Below are 19,623 nucleotides of genomic sequence, written 5' to 3'. Positions count from 1 at the left end.
TATTCCACGCTGTAGGACCTTCACGAAAAAGAGCCTTGTGATTCAGGGGTCCTATCCTTGGCCGAACAAAGGGCGTTATTGTCCCTTTTGTATCAATAGTAATAATATGTCCACCCACAATACTTAGTGGGAGTCTGAGGAGACCTTGTTCCTGGCCAACGCTGACACTTCGTGGCGAGTGATATCAGAAGCGGTCCGGGGTCTCCCCTAAGTTTACTCGGTCTAAAAATGAGTAACCCGGTGTAGTGTGTAAACATTAGCACTGGGGAAATGAGGGTGGGTGGGGATGGTGCTGGCACACCCTCGCGTGCCATCTCAACCTTGACAGTTCTTCTTCAGCAGCACGTGCTTTTCACAGTCTGCAAAGCTTATATGGGATATCTTTGTGTGTGTGTGTGTGTGTCTGTTATAATGATTCCCGGACAATGAAGGAGACCTTGTAGACATCGTATTCCCTGATGATGTCATCGAGGAGGTTGTAGAGGTCGTTGAGGAGGGTGATGACCTCCAGTGGGCTGCTGATGGCGCTCATGGCCGTGAAGCCCACGATGTCGCAGAAGAATATGGTCACCTGCTCAAAGTGCTCGGGCTGCACGGTCTTGCCGGCCTTCAGCTGTTCCACAACAACACTGGCGCAAAGGGAGGGACCCCACAACACTGTGAGCCATGGGCAGCGCCAACCTGCTTACCACTTACGTCGTCATCGTCGTCGTCGCCGTAAGTCATCGTCATGAGTCATAGTCAATCCAGCGCTCGATGAAGGTTTTCCCAAACTGCCGTCACCTCTCGCTATCTTGCCGTGTGATGTTGTATACTTTACGAGGGGTCTAAGTGACCCCTTGGCAGATGGGGAAAGGAGGTCATTAGGACAGCAGGCCTAGGGCTGAGGCGATCCCGTATGTTTCCCAGTAGATCTTAAGTTGGGGAAAAATAACCACCGTTTGTGTGGAGATGTTGTAGACGCAGGGACCAGAACACGAGGCAGCGTCCTTCAGCAAACAGAAGGCAAGGGTTTGCATCCCCGGCTCTGATTACCCTGCTGGGTTTTTTTTTTATCCAACGCACTTAGCTGCAGCATCCGTCCACTGAGCAATGCCATTTGTTACCTAAATAATGCACAGTAAGCGGTGTAGCGGTGACACGGTGGTTGGTACACTGCGCTATGAACCTGAATTTGAGTGACAGCCACGGCTAACTACAGCAGTGAGTGATACCTGAACTAGCTCTGTGCTGTCCCTTCACTAACTTGCACCGGCCAGCAGCGCAGTGATGTATAGAACAAAAACCCCAGTGACCAGCACGCTATGTGGAGATTAGAATCCAAATATTTAGGCTTGAGGCATCCGATGAGCTATGAAGCCCTTTTTCACAGATGTGCAGTAGGGGCCGCTGAGAAAGTTCCAAGAACAAACAATACAAAAAACCCTTCATCCAGCAGTGGATTGAGAACGGGTTATATTATTATTTAATATACAATACCTTTTATTTTAACAGACTATAGCCAAGCGGAGGGTGGGGCGGGGGGGGGTAACATAACCCTTATTTCCCTACCCCCACAAAGCAAGGATGCCACCTATGCTGAGTGAATAATGGGAAACAGATGCCAGCACTGTGAGACTTGAAAAGTGTGAAAAGCAATTTCACAAAATATGTACATTTTCACGCAAGTGCGCTCAGCCACCTTCCACTGAAAATGTGCATGTCTGACAGTAACCTACAAAACGTTACATGTAAAACAAACTGAAGTATTACTGGCATATTGTCCAGCCACCATATGTAAATGTGAGATATTTGGCGTTCGGTTTGAGAAGGTTGATTTTATCTTTAACAGACTCCCAAAAGCTTTCTGCTCAAACGCTTTGTAAATATACACTGCGTCTCATAAAATGGTAAGTGTTGCCGATAACCAATTGAATTTGGCGCTGTTTTAAGACTGCCAGTTATAGTTTTTTTACACGTCTCAAAATGTTAAGCATTTTTTTTTTGTTTATGAAAGTACGCGACAGCTAAAATCTACCGTACTCCTTTTTCATTGTCATCAGCCGTATTCTATTCACCGCTGGACGAAGGCCTCCCAATGCCATTGCCACAACTCATCTCACTCCCACACGTGAGTTAATCTCGACACTCCCATCAACCATTGTAGTGACATGTCAACCATTCTAGCGACGTGTCCAGCCCCAGCTATGTGATCTGTATTTTATTTTGTCCTCTGATGCATGTGTAATGTAGTAACTCCACGGGAGACGACTTCACGGGTAACACACTCTTTATTTTATCAAACTTGGTTACAGGTGACTAACACCTACTTTGTATCTCGGGTGACAAACACCCACTTAGCTACTTGGCGACTAACGCCCACTGAGCTACTCGGATGACCAACATCCACTTAGTACTCGGGTGACAAACACCCACTTAGCTACTTGGCGACTAACGCCCACTGAGTTACTCGGATGACCAACATCCACTTAGTACTCGGGTGACAAACACCCACTTAGCTACTTGGCGACTAACGCCCACTGAGCTACTCGGATGACCAACATCCTCTTAGCTACTTGGCGACTAACGCCACTGAGCTACTCGGATGACCAACATCCACTTAGTACTCGGGTGACAAACACCCACTTAGCTACTTGGCGACTAACGCCCACTGAGCTACTCGGATGACCAACATCCACTTAGCTACTCGGCGACTAACGCCACTGAGCTACTCGGATGACCAACATCCACTTAGCTACTCGGCGACTAACGCCACTGAGCTACTCGGCTTCACTAGGTCTTCAGCTCCGTCTTCGGGTCTTCAACTGGGTAACTCTCCCCGAGTGCTCTCGCGCGTCCCCCTTTATACCCCACCTGCGGACGTCGCTGCGAGCACCCACTTATTCGACCAATCGCCGGGCGCTGGCTACGATCCTCTTTTCCCACATCTCATCGTGCCTCACCACTCACTCCGCGCCGCCTCGTCATCTGTCACTCCCGGCGCGCGCGTCCACACCACGCCCACAACGCGTGCCCAACCCCGCACCCCGCGCCGCCCCGTGATCCATCACTGTCACAGTCGGCGCACGTCAATACCACCACTACATCACCCCCTACCACATAGCTCGCAGCCGCCCCGGCTGCTACAAAAATATACAAACCCTCCCTGTGTGCCCCGTAACACAACACAACAACAAGAACAACAACTAAGCTAACAACACAAGACGACGCGAACACCACCATCCGCAACCCTCAACCAATGCCACCGCGACAATAGAACAATATATACAAACCGGCGAGTGACAATAGCAATGTGTATACAAAAAAAATAAATGGAAATTTTTTTTTTTTCTTTCGACTCGTGCAGTGTCCCCTTTTCTTCCGAGCGTCCCTACAACGGGACATTACCCCGGCAGAGGGGAACACCGGGCGAGCTCGGTGTAGAGCACAAAAAAACCGTCCTCATGAAAATTGTTGAGACCTAGCCCGAGTCCGCCTTGCCGGTCCGTCGTACGGCACCAGACGCGGTTGAACGTCCGGTGGTGCCGGCGGTTCAGGAAGACATCGGCCAGGCATCGAGGACTCGTGCGTGCCCCGGGGTTCAGGCTCTCGACGGTCAGCAGCCGTCAAGCCCGAGGCACCTGGGGGTGGGTCAGGTGGAGACACGTGAGGATCAGCCTGCGACACCTCCCTCCCCGAGTCGACGGTCACATCACACGCCCGGTCGTCACGGCACAGAACGGGGTCACACGGTGCCGCATAGGGCTTCAGTCGGGAGGGGTGCACATACCAACGGCGTTTCCCCCATTTAATCTGTATACTCTGGGGCCGTGCAACCCGCACAATTTCCACCGGTCCCCTCCAAGGTCTCAACAACTTGGGGGACGTAGCCAACGGTGCATGTGGACAATGCAGCCAGGCCTTATCGCCTGGTTTCCAATCATGCGTATGCACCCTCCGCTCATGCAATTTCTCGTTTGCAATTTGCCGCGACCGCGAATTCAACCTTGCCCCCTCCCGCGCTTCAGTCAATTTGGCGATATTAAATTTGATGTGGTCTGCCAATTTAGATTTTGCACGTGGCTGGGAAATCCCCAGTTGGACGTCCATGGCCGGATCGGCCTCCCGCCCATACATGAGAAAAAAATGGGGAAAACCCTGTCGCCGCATGAGGGGCCATTCGATAGGCCGCGAGTACCCCCGGCACCTGTAAGTCCCAATCAACCTGATCGTCGCAGACCTGTTGGCACAACATAGACGTAATCGTTCTGTTCAGACGCTCAACCATCCCGTCAGTCTGCGGGTGGTAGGGGGAAGTACGCACTTTCTTTGTACCCAACAGGTCGCACACCTCGCGCAACAAAACGCTCGAAAAATTCTTCCCTTGATCCGTCAGCAAGCGTTCGGGGGCGCCCTTGTCCAACACATAACCCTGGACAAAGGCGTCCGCCACCGCCGCAGCCGACTGGTTGGCGAGCGGCCATGCCATAGGCCATCGGGTGAAGTATTCCACGCCAACCAGCAGGAACCTATTTCCCCTTGGTGTAACCGGAAAGGGCCCCAAGATGTCCAACGCTACCAATTCGTTTATACGCGAAACCTGAATGGATTTCAGCGGTGGATTAGCTGCCAATGGTGGCGGTTTCCTTTTGGCGCACCCTACGCATCCCTTAAGAATATTCGCCACGTCGTTACCCATCCCCGGCCAATAATAGTCTCGCTGGATTAGGGCGAGCGTTTTGTGAAAACCCAGATGCATGAGCCGTTCATGAGCTGCCAGAACAACCCTACCCCGCATAGCAACAGGCACCATGAGCACGTGACGCCGGGACATGTTGTCCCACCTCATCAACAGGCCCTGTCTGCACACCCAGGAACCGACCCGCGCCTCCCCTTGTTCGGGAGCGCCAACTTTCCGACGCAGCGTAAGTAGGGAGCTGTCGGACATCTGGAGGCGGCCCCACTCAATGAGGGGCAACGACAACAGCGAATCCCTCCCCGTGGGGGCGTCCTCTCCCGGGGTGTCAGTGGCGGCGAGCGCAACTCCCGGGGTGCCGGCGACCGGGGGTTTGCACCGCGCTGATCCCAACAAACATGTGCAGTCCGTGCACGGCGGCAACCGCGACAAGGCGTCCGCGTTTGAGTGCCGCAACCCTTTTCGGTAAATCGTCGTGAATTGGTAGTCTTGAAGGACCTCCAACCATCGGGACAATTGGCCCGATGGCTGCGCCACGCGCATAGCGTATTGTAGAGCCGCATGGTCCGTCCGGACCGTAAAATGACGGCCGTAAAGATACGGCCTGAATTGCTGTGTAAAAAACACAATGGCTAACAATTCACGACGAGTTACGCAATAGCGTTGTTCTGCGGGGGAAAGAACCCTACTACCGTAGGCGACCACCCGTTCAACCCCCCCGACCAACTGTGAGAGCACCCCCCCGATACCCGTATTGCTGGCGTCCGTGTCAAGCAAAAACGGTTGTGTGAAATCGGGGTAACACAAGGGGGGAGCCTGCACCAAAGCGTCACGGAGGGAGCAGAACGCATCCTCCTCCTCTGCCCCCCAGTGAAACCTCACACCCTTAGCCGTCAAAGCGTGCAGGGGCTTGGCTATGGTGGCAAATTGCTTGACAAAACGACGGTAATAGGAGGCAAAACCAATGAAACTACGAACCTCCGTGACCGAGGTTGGCGTTGGCCATGAGCTGACGCAATGCGTCTTAGCAGGGTCCGTCGAGATCCCTGAACGACTCACGATATGGCCCAAATACCTGACCGATTCCCGAAGCAGAAAACATTTAGCCGGTTTAAATTTTAGCTTAGCGGAACGCATCCTGAGGAACACCGCTCTCAGTCGCTGGAGGTGCTCCTCGAAAGTCCGACTAAAGACGATAATATCGTCAAGATAAATCAAACAGGTATCCCATTGGAGGCCCGACAAAACCAATTCCATGAGTCTCTGGAACGTGGCGGGAGCGGAATGTAAGCCCATGGGCAAACGGTTGAATTCAAAAAGGCCCCCAGGTGTCCGGAAAGCAGTTTTAGGTTTAGACTCGTTATCGAGTGGCAATTGCCAAAATCCAGAAAGCAGATCGAGTGTGGAAAAAAACTGCGCTCCCGCCAAGGCATCCAGCGACTCATCCATCCTGGGGAGCGGATACGCATCCGCCATCGAGATTTTGTTTAAGCGGCGGAAATCGACACAAAACCGCAAGGACCCGTCCTGTTTCTTTACTAGGACAATAGGAGCACCCCACAGACTAGAAGAGGGCGAAATGATATCGGCCGCCAACATATCATTAACCGCCGATTGCACATGTTCCTTCTCGGCCGGGCTGAGCCGGAAGGGATTCTGACGAATAGGGGCCGCGTCCCCTGTAGCTATGTGGTGGCGCAACAGGTCAGTGCAGCCGATATCGTACTTATGTTTGCTGAACACGTCAGCAAACTCGATGAGCAAACCCCTCAATGCTCCCAATTGCACCCCGGACAAGTTAGCAGAACCCGCACACAGCGAGTCCAACCACTCAGTCCCCTCATCACTTTGAGGATGCGACTCGACAGTAAAATCTGCTTGAGCCACGAGCCGTTCCTCAACGAGCAGCGGCGCGGCGTGAGCCAGCACCGTTCCCTGCGCAATTACGGCCGGCCGCGACCCCGTATTCAGGACCATTACGAACGGCTCACTGTCCCCTCTCACCACGGTTTGAGCAACCGCTAAGTCGAGGCCCTTACTGGCTCTGTTTGACGGCCCCAACAGCACCCCCTGTGCCTCCGCACCCACCTCGAGTGGCTTCCTGAACCGAAGGGGTACTAACATTTGCGATCCCGGGGGTACCCGTACAGTGTGAGTCGCCAGCGCCTGCACCGTCGCACAAACCGTGCGCACTTTGATAGGGCTCGACAAGAAGGCAACCCGCCGACCTGACGGAAGCTCTATGCAGGCCTGATCAATAAGAATTTTGATGGGCATTTTTGACAAAAAGTCCGTACCTAGCAAACAGGGAACGGCCAGCGATGATGATACAAAAATAGGGCCCGCTAATTTAATGTCCCCAATGCAAATAGTCGCCCGAATCTGGCCGATGATCCCCAGGGATCCCCCATTCGCCGCATAAAATGGCACGTCTACCGGCAGAAGGGGTCTACTTTGGACGGGAAGAATGTTATAAATAAGGTCCGAGATGATGGTGGCCGACGCACCCGTGTCAACAAGCACCCGGACCTCAACCCCGTCAATGAACCCCGTTACCACGGACGACCCGGCTGACGCAGCCACGATCCTGTGGGCCAATTCGGACCACTCGACTGCTTGCGGGCCGCGTACGGACCCCCCTCGCCGAATTGAACCCCCGGCACCCAGCCGCGAACCCCCCACCGCGAAGCGGCGACCCGAATGTGCCGTGTTTGTGGACCGAACGTGTGAGGTGCCGCGACTTGCCGGGTTTTGTTGGGATGACTTGTGGCCCTGGTCGTCGTCCCGACGTGGTCCTGCGGCGCGCGGACGCGGGGCCCGGCACCCGGCTGCGACGTGACCCCGAAGGCCGCAGTTGTAGCAGACGACGGACGTCGTAGGTTTCGGTTGCTCCAGCTTGCGGGGCGAACGTGTGGGCGAACGACCTCCCGTTCTCCACTCCCCCGGACACGATGCAGCGAAGCCCCGCTCCTGCACCGCAGCTGGCTGAGGTTCGGCGATCGTGGCGGCCAGTGCCGCATTCCCCGGCCATTTGCAGACGACCCCCGGCTTGCGTTTGATGACCTCGTACGCGTGAATGCTCGTGGCGATCGCCAGGGAGCAGATCTCCATCTCGTCTGCCACGTTGATGGGGACCCCCAACTCGTGGGCCAACACCAGCAGCTGCTCCGTCACCATGGCGTCCTTCCCCTCCTTATCCATGCGGGGAAAAGCCGCGTCCGCCAAGGCGAGCAGTGCCGTGCGGTAGGCTAGCGTCGTTTCCCCAGCCACCTTCCGCCGATCGTAGAACTGGTGGCGGCACGTGGAGGGCGGCCCGAACACCTTCGCCATCAGGTGTAGTGCGGCCTGGAGCGTAAAGCGGGACGACCTTGCAGCAGATGTGAAGGCTGCAAGCGCGTCGTCGTCAAGCATCGCTGGCAACGCACGCAGGGCAGTGGTGTCGGACCACCCCGACATCTCCTGATGAGCGAGGAACCTTCGTTGGAAGGCTCCCCAGTCGCCCCCATCCGCCTTGAACGCCGACAGCGCGGGCAATCTTTGCTGGAGGACCCGATCGTCGTCGACGTCGGAGAGATTTTCCCGCGCTCCGCTGGAGTTGTGTAAAATGTCGGCTCGGTTGTCAGGCGCAAAATGGAGGGCTCCGGCGCGCGCCGATGACGTGGGCTGCGCTGCGCGGAGGTGTCCGGCCACGTGGCGTCCGTCTTTCCCGCCAATCGGTGGCGGCCCCCCAAAAACGGCGGCAACTTCCAGGCTTTTGGCGCGAAGCGCCCTTTGGCGGGAATCCTCCACCGTCGCTTCCTCCACGACCCCCGCAGCCGTTTTTCCGCTCGCCGGAACGGAGATGTCGGCCAAGACAGCGGCGGCGGCGAGTAGCAACTCCGCCAAGCGGGCGTGCGCGTCCTGGAGGCCGGTGTCGGAGGCAAGCGGAGCGTCGGCCATCACCGCGAAGTGCTGCATCGGCGGCAACTCCTCGTCCTCTACTCCCGAGGTCGGTGTCCCCGGTACGCCGTCGTCATCCCGACCTCGCTCGTGGGTACGGGTAGTCTTCCTTGTGTCCATACTTCTTGAAGACAGGTTTACTTCTGACGCCAGTTGTAATGTAGTAACTCCACGGGAGACGACTTCACGGGTAACACACTCTTTATTTTATCAAACTTGGTTACAGGTGACTAACACCTACTTTGTATCTCGGGTGACAAACACCCACTTAGCTACTTGGCGACTAACGCCCACTGAGCTACTCGGATGACCAACATCCACTTAGTACTCGGGTGACAAACACCCACTTAGCTACTTGGCGACTAACGCCCACTGAGTTACTCGGATGACCAACATCCACTTAGTACTCGGGTGACAAACACCCACTTAGCTACTTGGCGACTAACGCCCACTGAGCTACTCGGATGACCAACATCCTCTTAGCTACTTGGCGACTAACGCCACTGAGCTACTCGGATGACCAACATCCACTTAGTACTCGGGTGACAAACACCCACTTAGCTACTTGGCGACTAACGCCCACTGAGCTACTCGGATGACCAACATCCACTTAGCTACTCGGCGACTAACGCCACTGAGCTACTCGGATGACCAACATCCACTTAGCTACTCGGCGACTAACGCCACTGAGCTACTCGGCTTCACTAGGTCTTCAGCTCCGTCTTCGGGTCTTCAACTGGGTAACTCTCCCCGAGTGCTCTCGCGCGTCCCCCTTTATACCCCACCTGCGGACGTCGCTGCGAGCACCCACTTATTCGACCAATCGCCGGGCGCTGGCTACGATCCTCTTTTCCCACATCTCATCGTGCCTCACCACTCACTCCGCGCCGCCTCGTCATCTGTCACTCCCGGCGCGCGCGTCCACACCACGCCCACAACGCGTGCCCAACCCCGCACCCCGCGCCGCCCCGTGATCCATCACTGTCACAGTCGGCGCACGTCAATACCACCACTACACATGCATTCCTCTTACTCTCTCTCTCTCACTAAAGTTCGCAGGATGCTTCTGGATGTACTTTTTGAGATTGCATTAAAGATTATTTGTCAGTTTCCAATCCCTCTATATCATCGTAGGAAATGTGAACTAATTGTAAACAAACGTTCTTCTTCAGGCAAACTGTTCGGTCACTTTTCCCGCTCAAATTCCATTTTCCAAAAGGAGTTCAACCTGCTCTAACTTGCTTCTTGGTTTCACCATTTAGATCCTGATCCACCATAACTAACTGGCCGAGATCGACTTCTTCTGTCGTGTTTCCCAGTTGCGTCCCTCCAATAATTATATTGCTCGGAAAACTCATTGTACATGACTTTTGTTTTGGCCATAATTAACTTTTGCCTAACTTTGCACCCTTATTGATGAGGAATTTTCATGATTTCAAGAAAGCATTTGCATTAGTTGTTACGATAACGATGTGATCAACAAATCTGAGATGTTAAGGCTATCTCAATTTATTTAGATGCCTTTAATTCTCCAATGTAATATTTGTAAAATATATTTTAATTCACCGTGAATAGCCTTGGTAAGAGTATTCATCCGTGCCTGACCCGTCTTTTAAACTGTAGTTTGTTACTTTCTTCATGAAATCTCACTGTCGGTGGTTCATCATTCCAAATGTCAGTTAATACGTTCTATACATTTGTTCATGAGGAAGCTGGGTCAGTTGTTGCATCAATGTTACAAGACCTATGCATCATGGAATTGTATCTCCATCATTCCTATCATTTACAAGGGGGCGATAGCGCTGATTTGAAGAATTGCAGGCTCATCAGTCTGCCATCACACATGCCGTTAATAACTTGTTTTATGAAGCTCATAGACAACCAATTAATGCACTATTTCTAGGCGAACCAACAACGACTGCAGCCTGGATTTAGGATAGGTATCGTATACCATGAAACGCACACACACAGTACTTCATTCCTATCATTTACAAGGGGGCGATAGCGCTGATTTGAAGAATTGCAGGCTCATCAGTCTGCCATCACACATGCCGTTAATAACTTGTTTTATGAAGCTCATAGACAACCAATTAATGCACTATTTCTAGGCGAACCAACAACGACTGCAGCCTGGATTTAGGATAGGTATCGTATACCATGAAACGCACACACACAGTACTTCATTCCTATCATTTACAAGGGGGCGATAGCGCTGATTTGAAGAATTGCAGGCTCATCAGTCTGCCATCACACATGCCGTTAATAACTTGTTTTATGAAGCTCATAGACAACCAATTAATGCACTATTTCTAGGCGAACCAACAACGACTGCAGCCTGGATTTAGGATAGGTATCGTATACCATGAAACGCACACACACAGTACTATGAGTCTGATTCTCAAAAAGAGAAAACATGTTAAATATAATTTTTGCGGTCTAAAGATTGGGCAAAGCGTCTAAATCCCACCTCCACCCCCGTCTCTGTCCATCCAGCAGTATCGATCGATATATCATAGGTTGCCTATCAGCACGTGGTGTGTGACGGGGTAAAGTGTGGGGCATTTCGACCTCTTCCAAGACTTATGGACAGCATGGTGGACAGAGTAGGATAAAATATCGTTTACAAAATTAACCCGTAAAAACAAAGTTTTTCACTATAAATCCTTTATATGCGAGGCGGCTAGAGTCCTCTCGTCCTCTGGCTTGAGATGGCTGCCACCTATGGGTCAGATGATTGCCTGCCACCATTAAGCAATTGGTAATTAAATATAAAACAATTTTCCTAAAAAGTGTAACATTTTTGAAAAAAAAATTTCACGAAAATAAATTGTCACGCACAACGAGTCTGTGTGCAAAATGTCAGCTCGATTGGATCACGGGAAGTGGGTTAAAAAACGACCGAAAGATTTGCACGGTCGTAAGCGTGCAAGCAAGCAAGCAAGTGAACTTAATATAAAGGATTTAAAAAGGGCTCTCTAGAGCTCCCTCTAGTTTAAGGGCCGTCCATAAATGACGTCACGCGATTTTTGGATGATTTATGACCCCTCCCCCCCTTCGTCACACTGCGTCACAAAAAGTCAGACCCACCCCCCTCAAATATGATGTCACAAAGCTTTGCCCCCCCCAAAAAAATATAAAACATGCTTCAAATCGCTTTAAACTATTGTCATTGTAGTGCGTATTTAATGTGGCGCTGCACTCTGATGTTGTAGGAGAAAACATTTATTAAAACGTCTATTTAGTTAAGTAGAACGTGTTGTCTATATTTATTTAAAATTGCGCATTTTGATATGACGTCACATTCATCAACCCCCCCCCCCTCGTCACACATCGTCACAAATATCTGACCCCCCCCCCCTAGGTGCGTGACGTCATTTATGGACGGCCCCTTAGATCTTTCCGCCGAAAGTGGCATGAACAAGTAGTTGCAGTACTGCACCTTTACCTTTGACAATTATGCACAGCTTATATACCATGAAAGTGCATTTGATTCAGTGGCAACTTTCCGTTTTACGACATCATTTCTGCTATGACCTGCAAAGCGTGCACCTTTTATGTACCATGCACCATGCACGTATATTGAACTTCTCTCGTACTACACGTAGCCAGTCGTGTGAATCGGAGGTGCTCGTGTGAAAGAGAACGAACTATAGCCGGTACATCTTCTTGGTTCTTTCGGTAAAGTCACGTAGAAGGAAAATAATAAAATAATAAAATAATTCTCACGACGTTTCGGCCACAACGCAAGCAGCCGTCTTCAGGTGGAGAACAGGTCTGTCGAGAAGGCAGACCTGTCGAGAAGGCAGACCTGTTCTCCACCTGAAGACGGCTGCTTGCGTTGTGGCCGAAACGTCGTGAGAATTATTTGATTATGTTTTATTATTTTATTATTTTCCTTCTACGTGACTTTACCAAAAGAACCAAGAAGATGAATCCCTGCAGTCACGAAAGCTTTAAATCGAACTATAGCCGGTACCTCGGCAGCAGGCTGGACAGCAGACGGTCCGTCTTCTTCTTCTCACTCTCCAGCTGGGCCGTGCGGTCTTCCACCACCTCCTCCAGGTGGTTGGCGTATTTCTCCAATTTTGAAACCATGTTGTCCAAAATGCTCCTGTGTCTACCACGCCCCAGCATCAAGTATCCAGTACGTAAAAGATGCACAGGATAACTTTTAGACTTGGATACAGACGTCGTTACGATGCACGTACATATGTTGAACTTCTTTCGCACCGCACGTGGCCAACCGCGCTTATCGGAGGTGCGAGTTAAGGACAACAAACTAAACACAAAAAGCAGTTATAAGGAAATGCGTTTTCATTCTAGATTTAAAAGTGCATAGCTCCAGTGGATTCTTCCTACACACAACCTGAGACGCACCATATAATTTCTGTGTACGATGCCGAGAGCGCATATTAGATTTGGAGAACATTCCTTCACGATGCTTCATGAACCTCAAACAATATAATTCCTCTTTCACATTGAACGACTATGGCGTTTCAATTTGATGTCGATGAATACAAATGCTTTTAAATCGTCGCCTCCTACCTCATCTACTATCAATCTTGTGTATATTTACCGATTTATATAATTAATGTAAACAGTTTAAATTATCTCACATCTAACTCATGGGGTTATTTGCTGTGTTGTTAGTTGCTTCTGTTTTTTTAAAATAAACTTTTGCAACCAATGTCTCCTTTGAAAAAGATACTCGGTCTTAATGGGCCATCCCCTGGTTATCAATAAAGTTTTTTTTACGATTAAAAGTACTAAGCACAACATCTCACCGCACAATCCTATCCATCTCAACTGAAATCACAGAAAAGGTGGGGGAACACAAACCGCCGTTGACAATAGTGAATGAAACTGCAGTGGCTTGGACATGTGACACAAAGAGGGCGACAGCCCAACACTATCTTAGAGGGCCTGGTAAAAGAATATAAAAGGAGAGGATGACGCAACATCAAGTGGATGACAAATGTGATAACATGGACAGATAAACCGGCACAACACCTCACAACAAAGGCTGCGGTGGACAAAAGACTGCAGAGAGTTGTTGACAGCCAAGGCATCGGCGGCGCAGCTGCCACGATTGTGGTTCAGCGAGAGACGACGATGACGGTGAGAGATTACGATGAAGAGAGCCACTACTGGGAGTGCTGTGGAGCCTGCGCTGTTGGAGAATCAATGTCAAATCAAGATTAATGCCAATACCCTTCGGGGCTAGCGGAGCGCAGCATGCGTGCGATGGAGTGGAAGTCGGGCCGGCGGTCGGGTGATTCGTCCCAGCAACGCTGGATCAGGGCCTGAATGCGCGGCTCGCAGCGCTCCGTGAGCAGAGGCCGCAGAGGAGGCGAGCATTTCCCCTCCCGCACCTGGTCGATTATTTCTGGAGCGCCGTCACGTCGAGCCATGAGCGACCACGGAGAGTCAGACACAATGAGTTGGACAGTGAGCATAATCTTTTCCCATTCCCAGAACCCAGGAGTGCTGAGTTCAGACTTTGGTTTGTAGAATTGCTGTACCCCCCCCCCACACACCCCTCCCTTATTACGGTTCGTGCCTTTTACCAAGCTCGTGTCAAATAAAAAAAAAATCTCCCGCGTAACCGACGAAGACTTTTTGGAAAAGATTGTTATGAGCGAGCACACATCTTGGCTGGTCAACGAACAGAGACGGTCATGGCATCACGGCACTTTCAGACGCGCTTCTGCGGCCGTCTGGAACGCTCTTCCTTCCGATATTAGGAAGCCACTGGAGCAATGCACTTTTAAATCATTTAGACTGAAAACTAATTTCATTAGAACTGCTTTTTGTGTTTAGTTTGTTGTCCTTCCCCCGCACCTCCGATCAGCACGCTTGGCTATGGCAGGCTCAGGATTGGTTCACATATAATTTGCCGCTGATGTTACCTGTGGCCGGGAATCAAACCCAGATTCGTATCGCAATGTGCTGGCCACTATGGGAATTCACTGTTGAACCCAAAATAACTCTGTATTGAGCTTAACCATGCCGAAGTGGTTAGAGAAAAGAACTACTAAGTGCATACCGTATTCATAAACGTCTTTGCATAATTTATTGTTTTGAGTGCAATGAGCACACTGCACGGTGTTGAGCGGCGCACAAATGCACCTACATCCTTGTCGTGTACCCTGCAAGTACACGGCCATGTGAACCATTGTCTGGGGAAACGAAAGCTGCAACGAGCTGACCGAATCGTCATGATCCCGGCCAACACGTGACTAAAGTTATACCTCCTTTATGGGCCTCGGACTCCGGGGCTGTGGAGCCAGCACTCCGTGTTCTTTCAGCTCAATATGGAAGGACCAACTGCGTCTAGGTGTGATATAATTCATGAATTGTCCACTGCACGCAATGTAGACGTCCTCTGTTGACAGGAGACCCATATTTCAGATGGCCGCGCAGGGTGTTTCCAGGTAGCCGGATTATGACCTTGTCCGTTACTCACGTCACCCAAAAAAATGTTTCTTGTGTATGTGGCGCTCTGCGCGAAAGCAATTCGCTAAACGAACGGTGTGCGTCGAGCACCTTTGGGCTCCATCTCGACGCCGATGTAGGGCCCCTCGTCCTCGTGGTAGATCATCTCGCGCATGAGCACGCCGAAGCTGAACACGTCCCCCTTGGGGGTGCCGTTCACCGGGAAGATCTCCATGCGGAGCAGCTCCGGTGATGTCCAGAACAGCTCTGCGAGCACAACCACAAGTGGGGGCAGTCGCTTCGTCGTGTGTTTGAGTTCAGTAATGGGTGGGGGGGGGGTCTGGTTGTTGTTGCAAGATAGGGTGACGATTGCATTGCAGTGGTGTATTACAAAGGGGGGAAGGAAGGTTTAGCACCTCCGATTAGCACGGTTGAGTTACATACGATGGGGAAGGTCAACATGCATGCATACATAATGTTCATGGCGATGAAAGAAGGAAACATTTTTGGGACTTGTAATTAGACAAGAAGGACCTGGTCAGTACGGTTTTGTGAAGGCAGGCAGGACATATGCAGGAGCACACAAGCACAGTACAATGACAGATTTAGTTTTAAGGCTCACGACGTATCCACACAGCCTGTGACAACTGTTATTTATGGTGGTCGCCCATTCAAGCACTATTCAGGCTCCAATATGCTGAGCTTCTAAGATCTGATGAGATCATACGCATTCTGGGTGATTTAAGTCTTACACAATCCAACGTAAATTGACTTTAAACAAGTATTGCTTATTACATTCTGTATCTGTCCTTGTCTGAAGTGTTAAGTATGGCGTTACAAGTTTGTCTAGAGCCCCCTCTGGAGGGTATTGGGCCTCCTCTGTTGCCAGATGTCCTGGAAGAGATGCGAGTATCGACACTTTACCCCACGCAGTGCCGGACTAAGCTAGTGCGGGGAATGTTGCATATGTTATAAAGGGGCCCTACATTAAAAAAAGAACACGTAAATATTAAAACACATATGTTTAACTTGCATAGTAAAGTAATTGTATTTTTTTCATTTGCTATACAGCCAGATAATGCGACAAATCGCTAACCTTAAACACCCAGTCGTTCATAAAAGTTGAAGGGCGGTATGGTACTATAGCAATAGAGCAAGTGCAGAATCACTGAACCGGAATTGATAGCTTGAAAGAATTTCGCGTGGGGCCCTTGAAAGTGCGGGGCCTGTAGCATTCGCAACTTTTGCTACTAGGATAATCCGGCACTGACTCCACGGCATTCCAGCTGCCGATTGACTAACCGCGGTGTCACCCATTTCCACTGCTGTGTAGACACGCGACAGCGGAGCTTTGTAAGACAGCGGGACAGCAAGTCTCACTCTCTTGATTGTTGATGTCCATGATCTTCCCCTTCTTCCCGTGGCGGAATTCCCAGATGCCAAAGCCGGTGAGCTTGATCTGCAGGCGGCTGTCCAGCAGGCAGGTGGACGGCTTGAGGTTCCCGTGGGATTTTATGGGACTCTTGTGCAGGAATATCATGCCCTGAGAGCAAATTGGCAGGTACGCACCGCACCGCACACACACGCGCACACACACGAGCTTGAGGGATGAGTCAAAGTCATCGTTGCCATGTGATTTGCTCCAACCGATGTAAGTCGAATGTAGAACTGTTTATACAAGCGAATCAATTGCCCTCCATGTTACAATAATTACGTTGCATGTTGCAGTAATTATTAAGTCATTCCCTCGATTATAATCAAGGGAATTACTTTCGAGTGTTATTGATTACGTAGCTCTGTGACACTAATTATACACGCTCAAATGGATAACTGTGATGTAGGATCTTCAGCAGTGAATTGAAGTTCACAATGTACGCAGACTACGTTGATGTGACAATAATTCAAAATGAGAGCAGGTTTGGGTTTTAGTTTGGACTTTATTCGATTTGTTACACGATTGGTCCCATTTAGTTATGTTTTCTGGCTATTTAACAAAGGTAAATCGGTGGTGCGTGAGCACAGCAGCAATCGTTTTGCTACGAACGAAGAAAACGCCGCAGCGTTATCTGAAGCTTCATCCTTTAGTCTGTATTCAGATGCATGTATGAGTAATGACATCTGGAAAAAATACGTTTCCGCACTCAGACTTCTTACGTTCACAATGTCATAAGCAAAGGAGGTCTTGAACATCAAGTCCAGCTCAAAATCAGAAGTCTTCAGCACATCCTGAACACAGGGACATTGTCAACAATTATCAACACTGGATATCTGAAATTCTGCATTAATGGTTGCCACCCTTTCTAAAACAAACCCAAACAATTTGTTTACAGTCAACCTGGGTCTGTCAAAAACTGTGCAGTGCAGGAACATTGCAATAACGTTCAAGATAATAGCACCAGATCTCGGCACCAATTCAATTCCTGCCAAACCCGGGACAGGTGGCAACCCTCGCTCTTTGTTAAAGTAACTTATTAATTACGTCTTTGCTTTCCTGCATTAACTTGAGCCATCGAGCAACACGTGAGTAGAAATTACTTCTTAAGTAATTCCCAAATGTGTACACCAACGTTTTAAACGCTTTTTGTTCCTTTTTGAAGTTTGCGGCCTGCCCCGTTTCCTCACAGAACTGCTCTTGTATCTATGAATCAGCGAGCCTAAAAGCTTGTAAAACAAGGTAACATTCTCCCCGGTTAAACGATAGCTTGTTTTACAAGCCTCAAATAAGTGCTAATGCCTCCTTTTTGTAAAGAGACCACACACACGCACGCACGGCGTGTGGCGTGAGATGTTTACGACAGCACGCTAACCGAGCCACGACTGGTGGCAGGATGTCGTCAGGGATATGATTCACGGTAATTCCTCTCAATAGTTAAACAAGTAAACAGATGGTGTGTTGCTCGAAACCCATACAGGGTGGTCCAGAGGTATCGTGACCTGCCCCCCCCCCCCATGAATTGACCCGAAACATTTTTGATTTTGTATATTAATTTCTGTTTCAAAATAAACCTTGCTTTAAAGAAATATATTAAGTCTCAGAGAATTAATTAGGGGTCACACGACATCTGCATCACCCTGTACTTCGGAAAATGCCAAATACCACATTTCTAGCCTTCGTTATGGGCAGCGCATGAGAGCAGGCGACAATGCACTAAGTTGCCACCAGAGGGCGTGCAAGGTGCTATGAGTTTATTTCCATCATGCCTCGCTCTCCAATTGCTTACACCCTTGGTAATTTACAGCACGTTATTTGAATTAACGCCTCTGCAAAGTTTGCCAATGCAAGCTTGGTTGCGTTTCTGTTTTTCGGCATTAAATATTTAACACGTAGTCGGGCTTTCACGACCCATATCCATAATAGAGGGTTTGTTTTGGGTGAGCTCGCGGAAATAGAAATATGTCGTTAAATCCATCACCACCCGAACTAGGTGTGCTGAAATAGTAACTAATTAGCATGTTTTGTATACGTGACAAACCTTACTAATTAACTCTGCCGGGTAGTGGTAGGTGTAATGACACATTTATATTTATGAGATCTAACCCCCCCCCCAAAAAAACCTCCCCTATTTTGGAGCATTAAATCTTGTTGGAGAGATGATGTGTATTTTTCATGCACAGCGCCTAAGTGTTATCGAAGATTAGAGTCGTAAGGAGCAATGCATTAAAATTAGTGCAATAGCGCAGCTGCGTTCGCTCAATGCAGAGCTGTTCATAAAACGGAATACAGCCTATGCTAAAATGTGGCCTTTTTACAGTAGCATCTAAACACGACCACACGTCAAGGCGCTGGACAATAACAGTGGCATATTTAACAGAGAGAAAGCATTCGTGACTGCAGGGATTCATATTCTTGGTTCTTTCGGTAACGTCACGTAGAAGGGAAACAATGAAATAATACAAATAATACATTTAATAATAAAAATACAAAATTTATATTCATTATTTTATTGTTTCCCTTCTACGTGACTTTACCGAAAAAACCAAGAATATAGAGAGAAAGCAGTCAAACATAGATTGAGGTGGGGGGGGAAGAAAGTATTGCGTTTGGATTTGAACAGAAGCAGGGAGTTGACAGCACGGATGGCAGGGAGAATGGCGTTCCAGATTACGAGGGAAACAGAAGAGAAGGAGTGAAGGTACGACTGAGTGGTAATAACCTTGAGGCTTCCCTTGCGGCAGTATTGCGTCACGATACAAATGTTGGGCATCTCCACGCAAACGCCAAAAAACACCACCAGGTTCTCATGACGAAGTTCCCGGAGCTGTTAAAACAGGAGTTATGGAGAACGGGTCTTCTTTTGAAGATGTCAAACACTTGTTCTTCAAAGCAACAAAAAAGTTAAATCACATTGGCGAGTGTGTGTTTAGCTCGGTATTAAGCCAAAGCTCTTCAACGATTTTTAGTCTTTGAGCTCTTTTCTTTAAAAAAAAAAATCTCAACGAGCATTTGCAAAGAATGTCACTTCTCAACAAATTGTTGCTGACCGTCAAGTGTTGCGAAACATCGTCAGATTAAGCGCTATGGTGATGCAGTCATACATTTAACAATTTGTAACAAACAAAAAAGAAAACCTTTG

General features: G+C 49.5%; 1 protein-coding gene across 1 annotated transcript in view; it reads right to left on the bottom strand.

Annotated features, from left to right (window-relative positions):
• LOC144934274 (guanylate cyclase 2G-like) overlaps positions 1-19,623 on the bottom strand; it is a 40,902-nt gene that overhangs the window by 6,518 nt on the left and 14,761 nt on the right. Inside the window, exons 12-18 of the mRNA XM_078859954.1 lie at positions 19,204-19,308; positions 17,204-17,275; positions 16,430-16,592; positions 15,161-15,316; positions 13,826-14,000; positions 12,591-12,725; positions 437-629 (exon numbers count right to left, since the gene is read on the bottom strand). Coding sequence (XP_078716080.1) covers positions 437-629; positions 12,591-12,725; positions 13,826-14,000; positions 15,161-15,316; positions 16,430-16,592; positions 17,204-17,275; positions 19,204-19,308 — 999 coding nt within the window. The remainder of the gene's footprint in view (positions 1-436; positions 630-12,590; positions 12,726-13,825; positions 14,001-15,160; positions 15,317-16,429; positions 16,593-17,203; positions 17,276-19,203; positions 19,309-19,623) is intronic.

This window comes from Lampetra fluviatilis, chromosome 9 (assembly GCF_964198595.1).
Source record: "Lampetra fluviatilis chromosome 9, kcLamFluv1.1, whole genome shotgun sequence".
NCBI lineage: Eukaryota > Metazoa > Chordata > Hyperoartia > Petromyzontiformes > Petromyzontidae > Lampetra > Lampetra fluviatilis.
The sequence above is the reverse complement of the archived record's forward strand: the minus strand, read 5'-3'. Positions and strand labels throughout refer to the sequence as shown.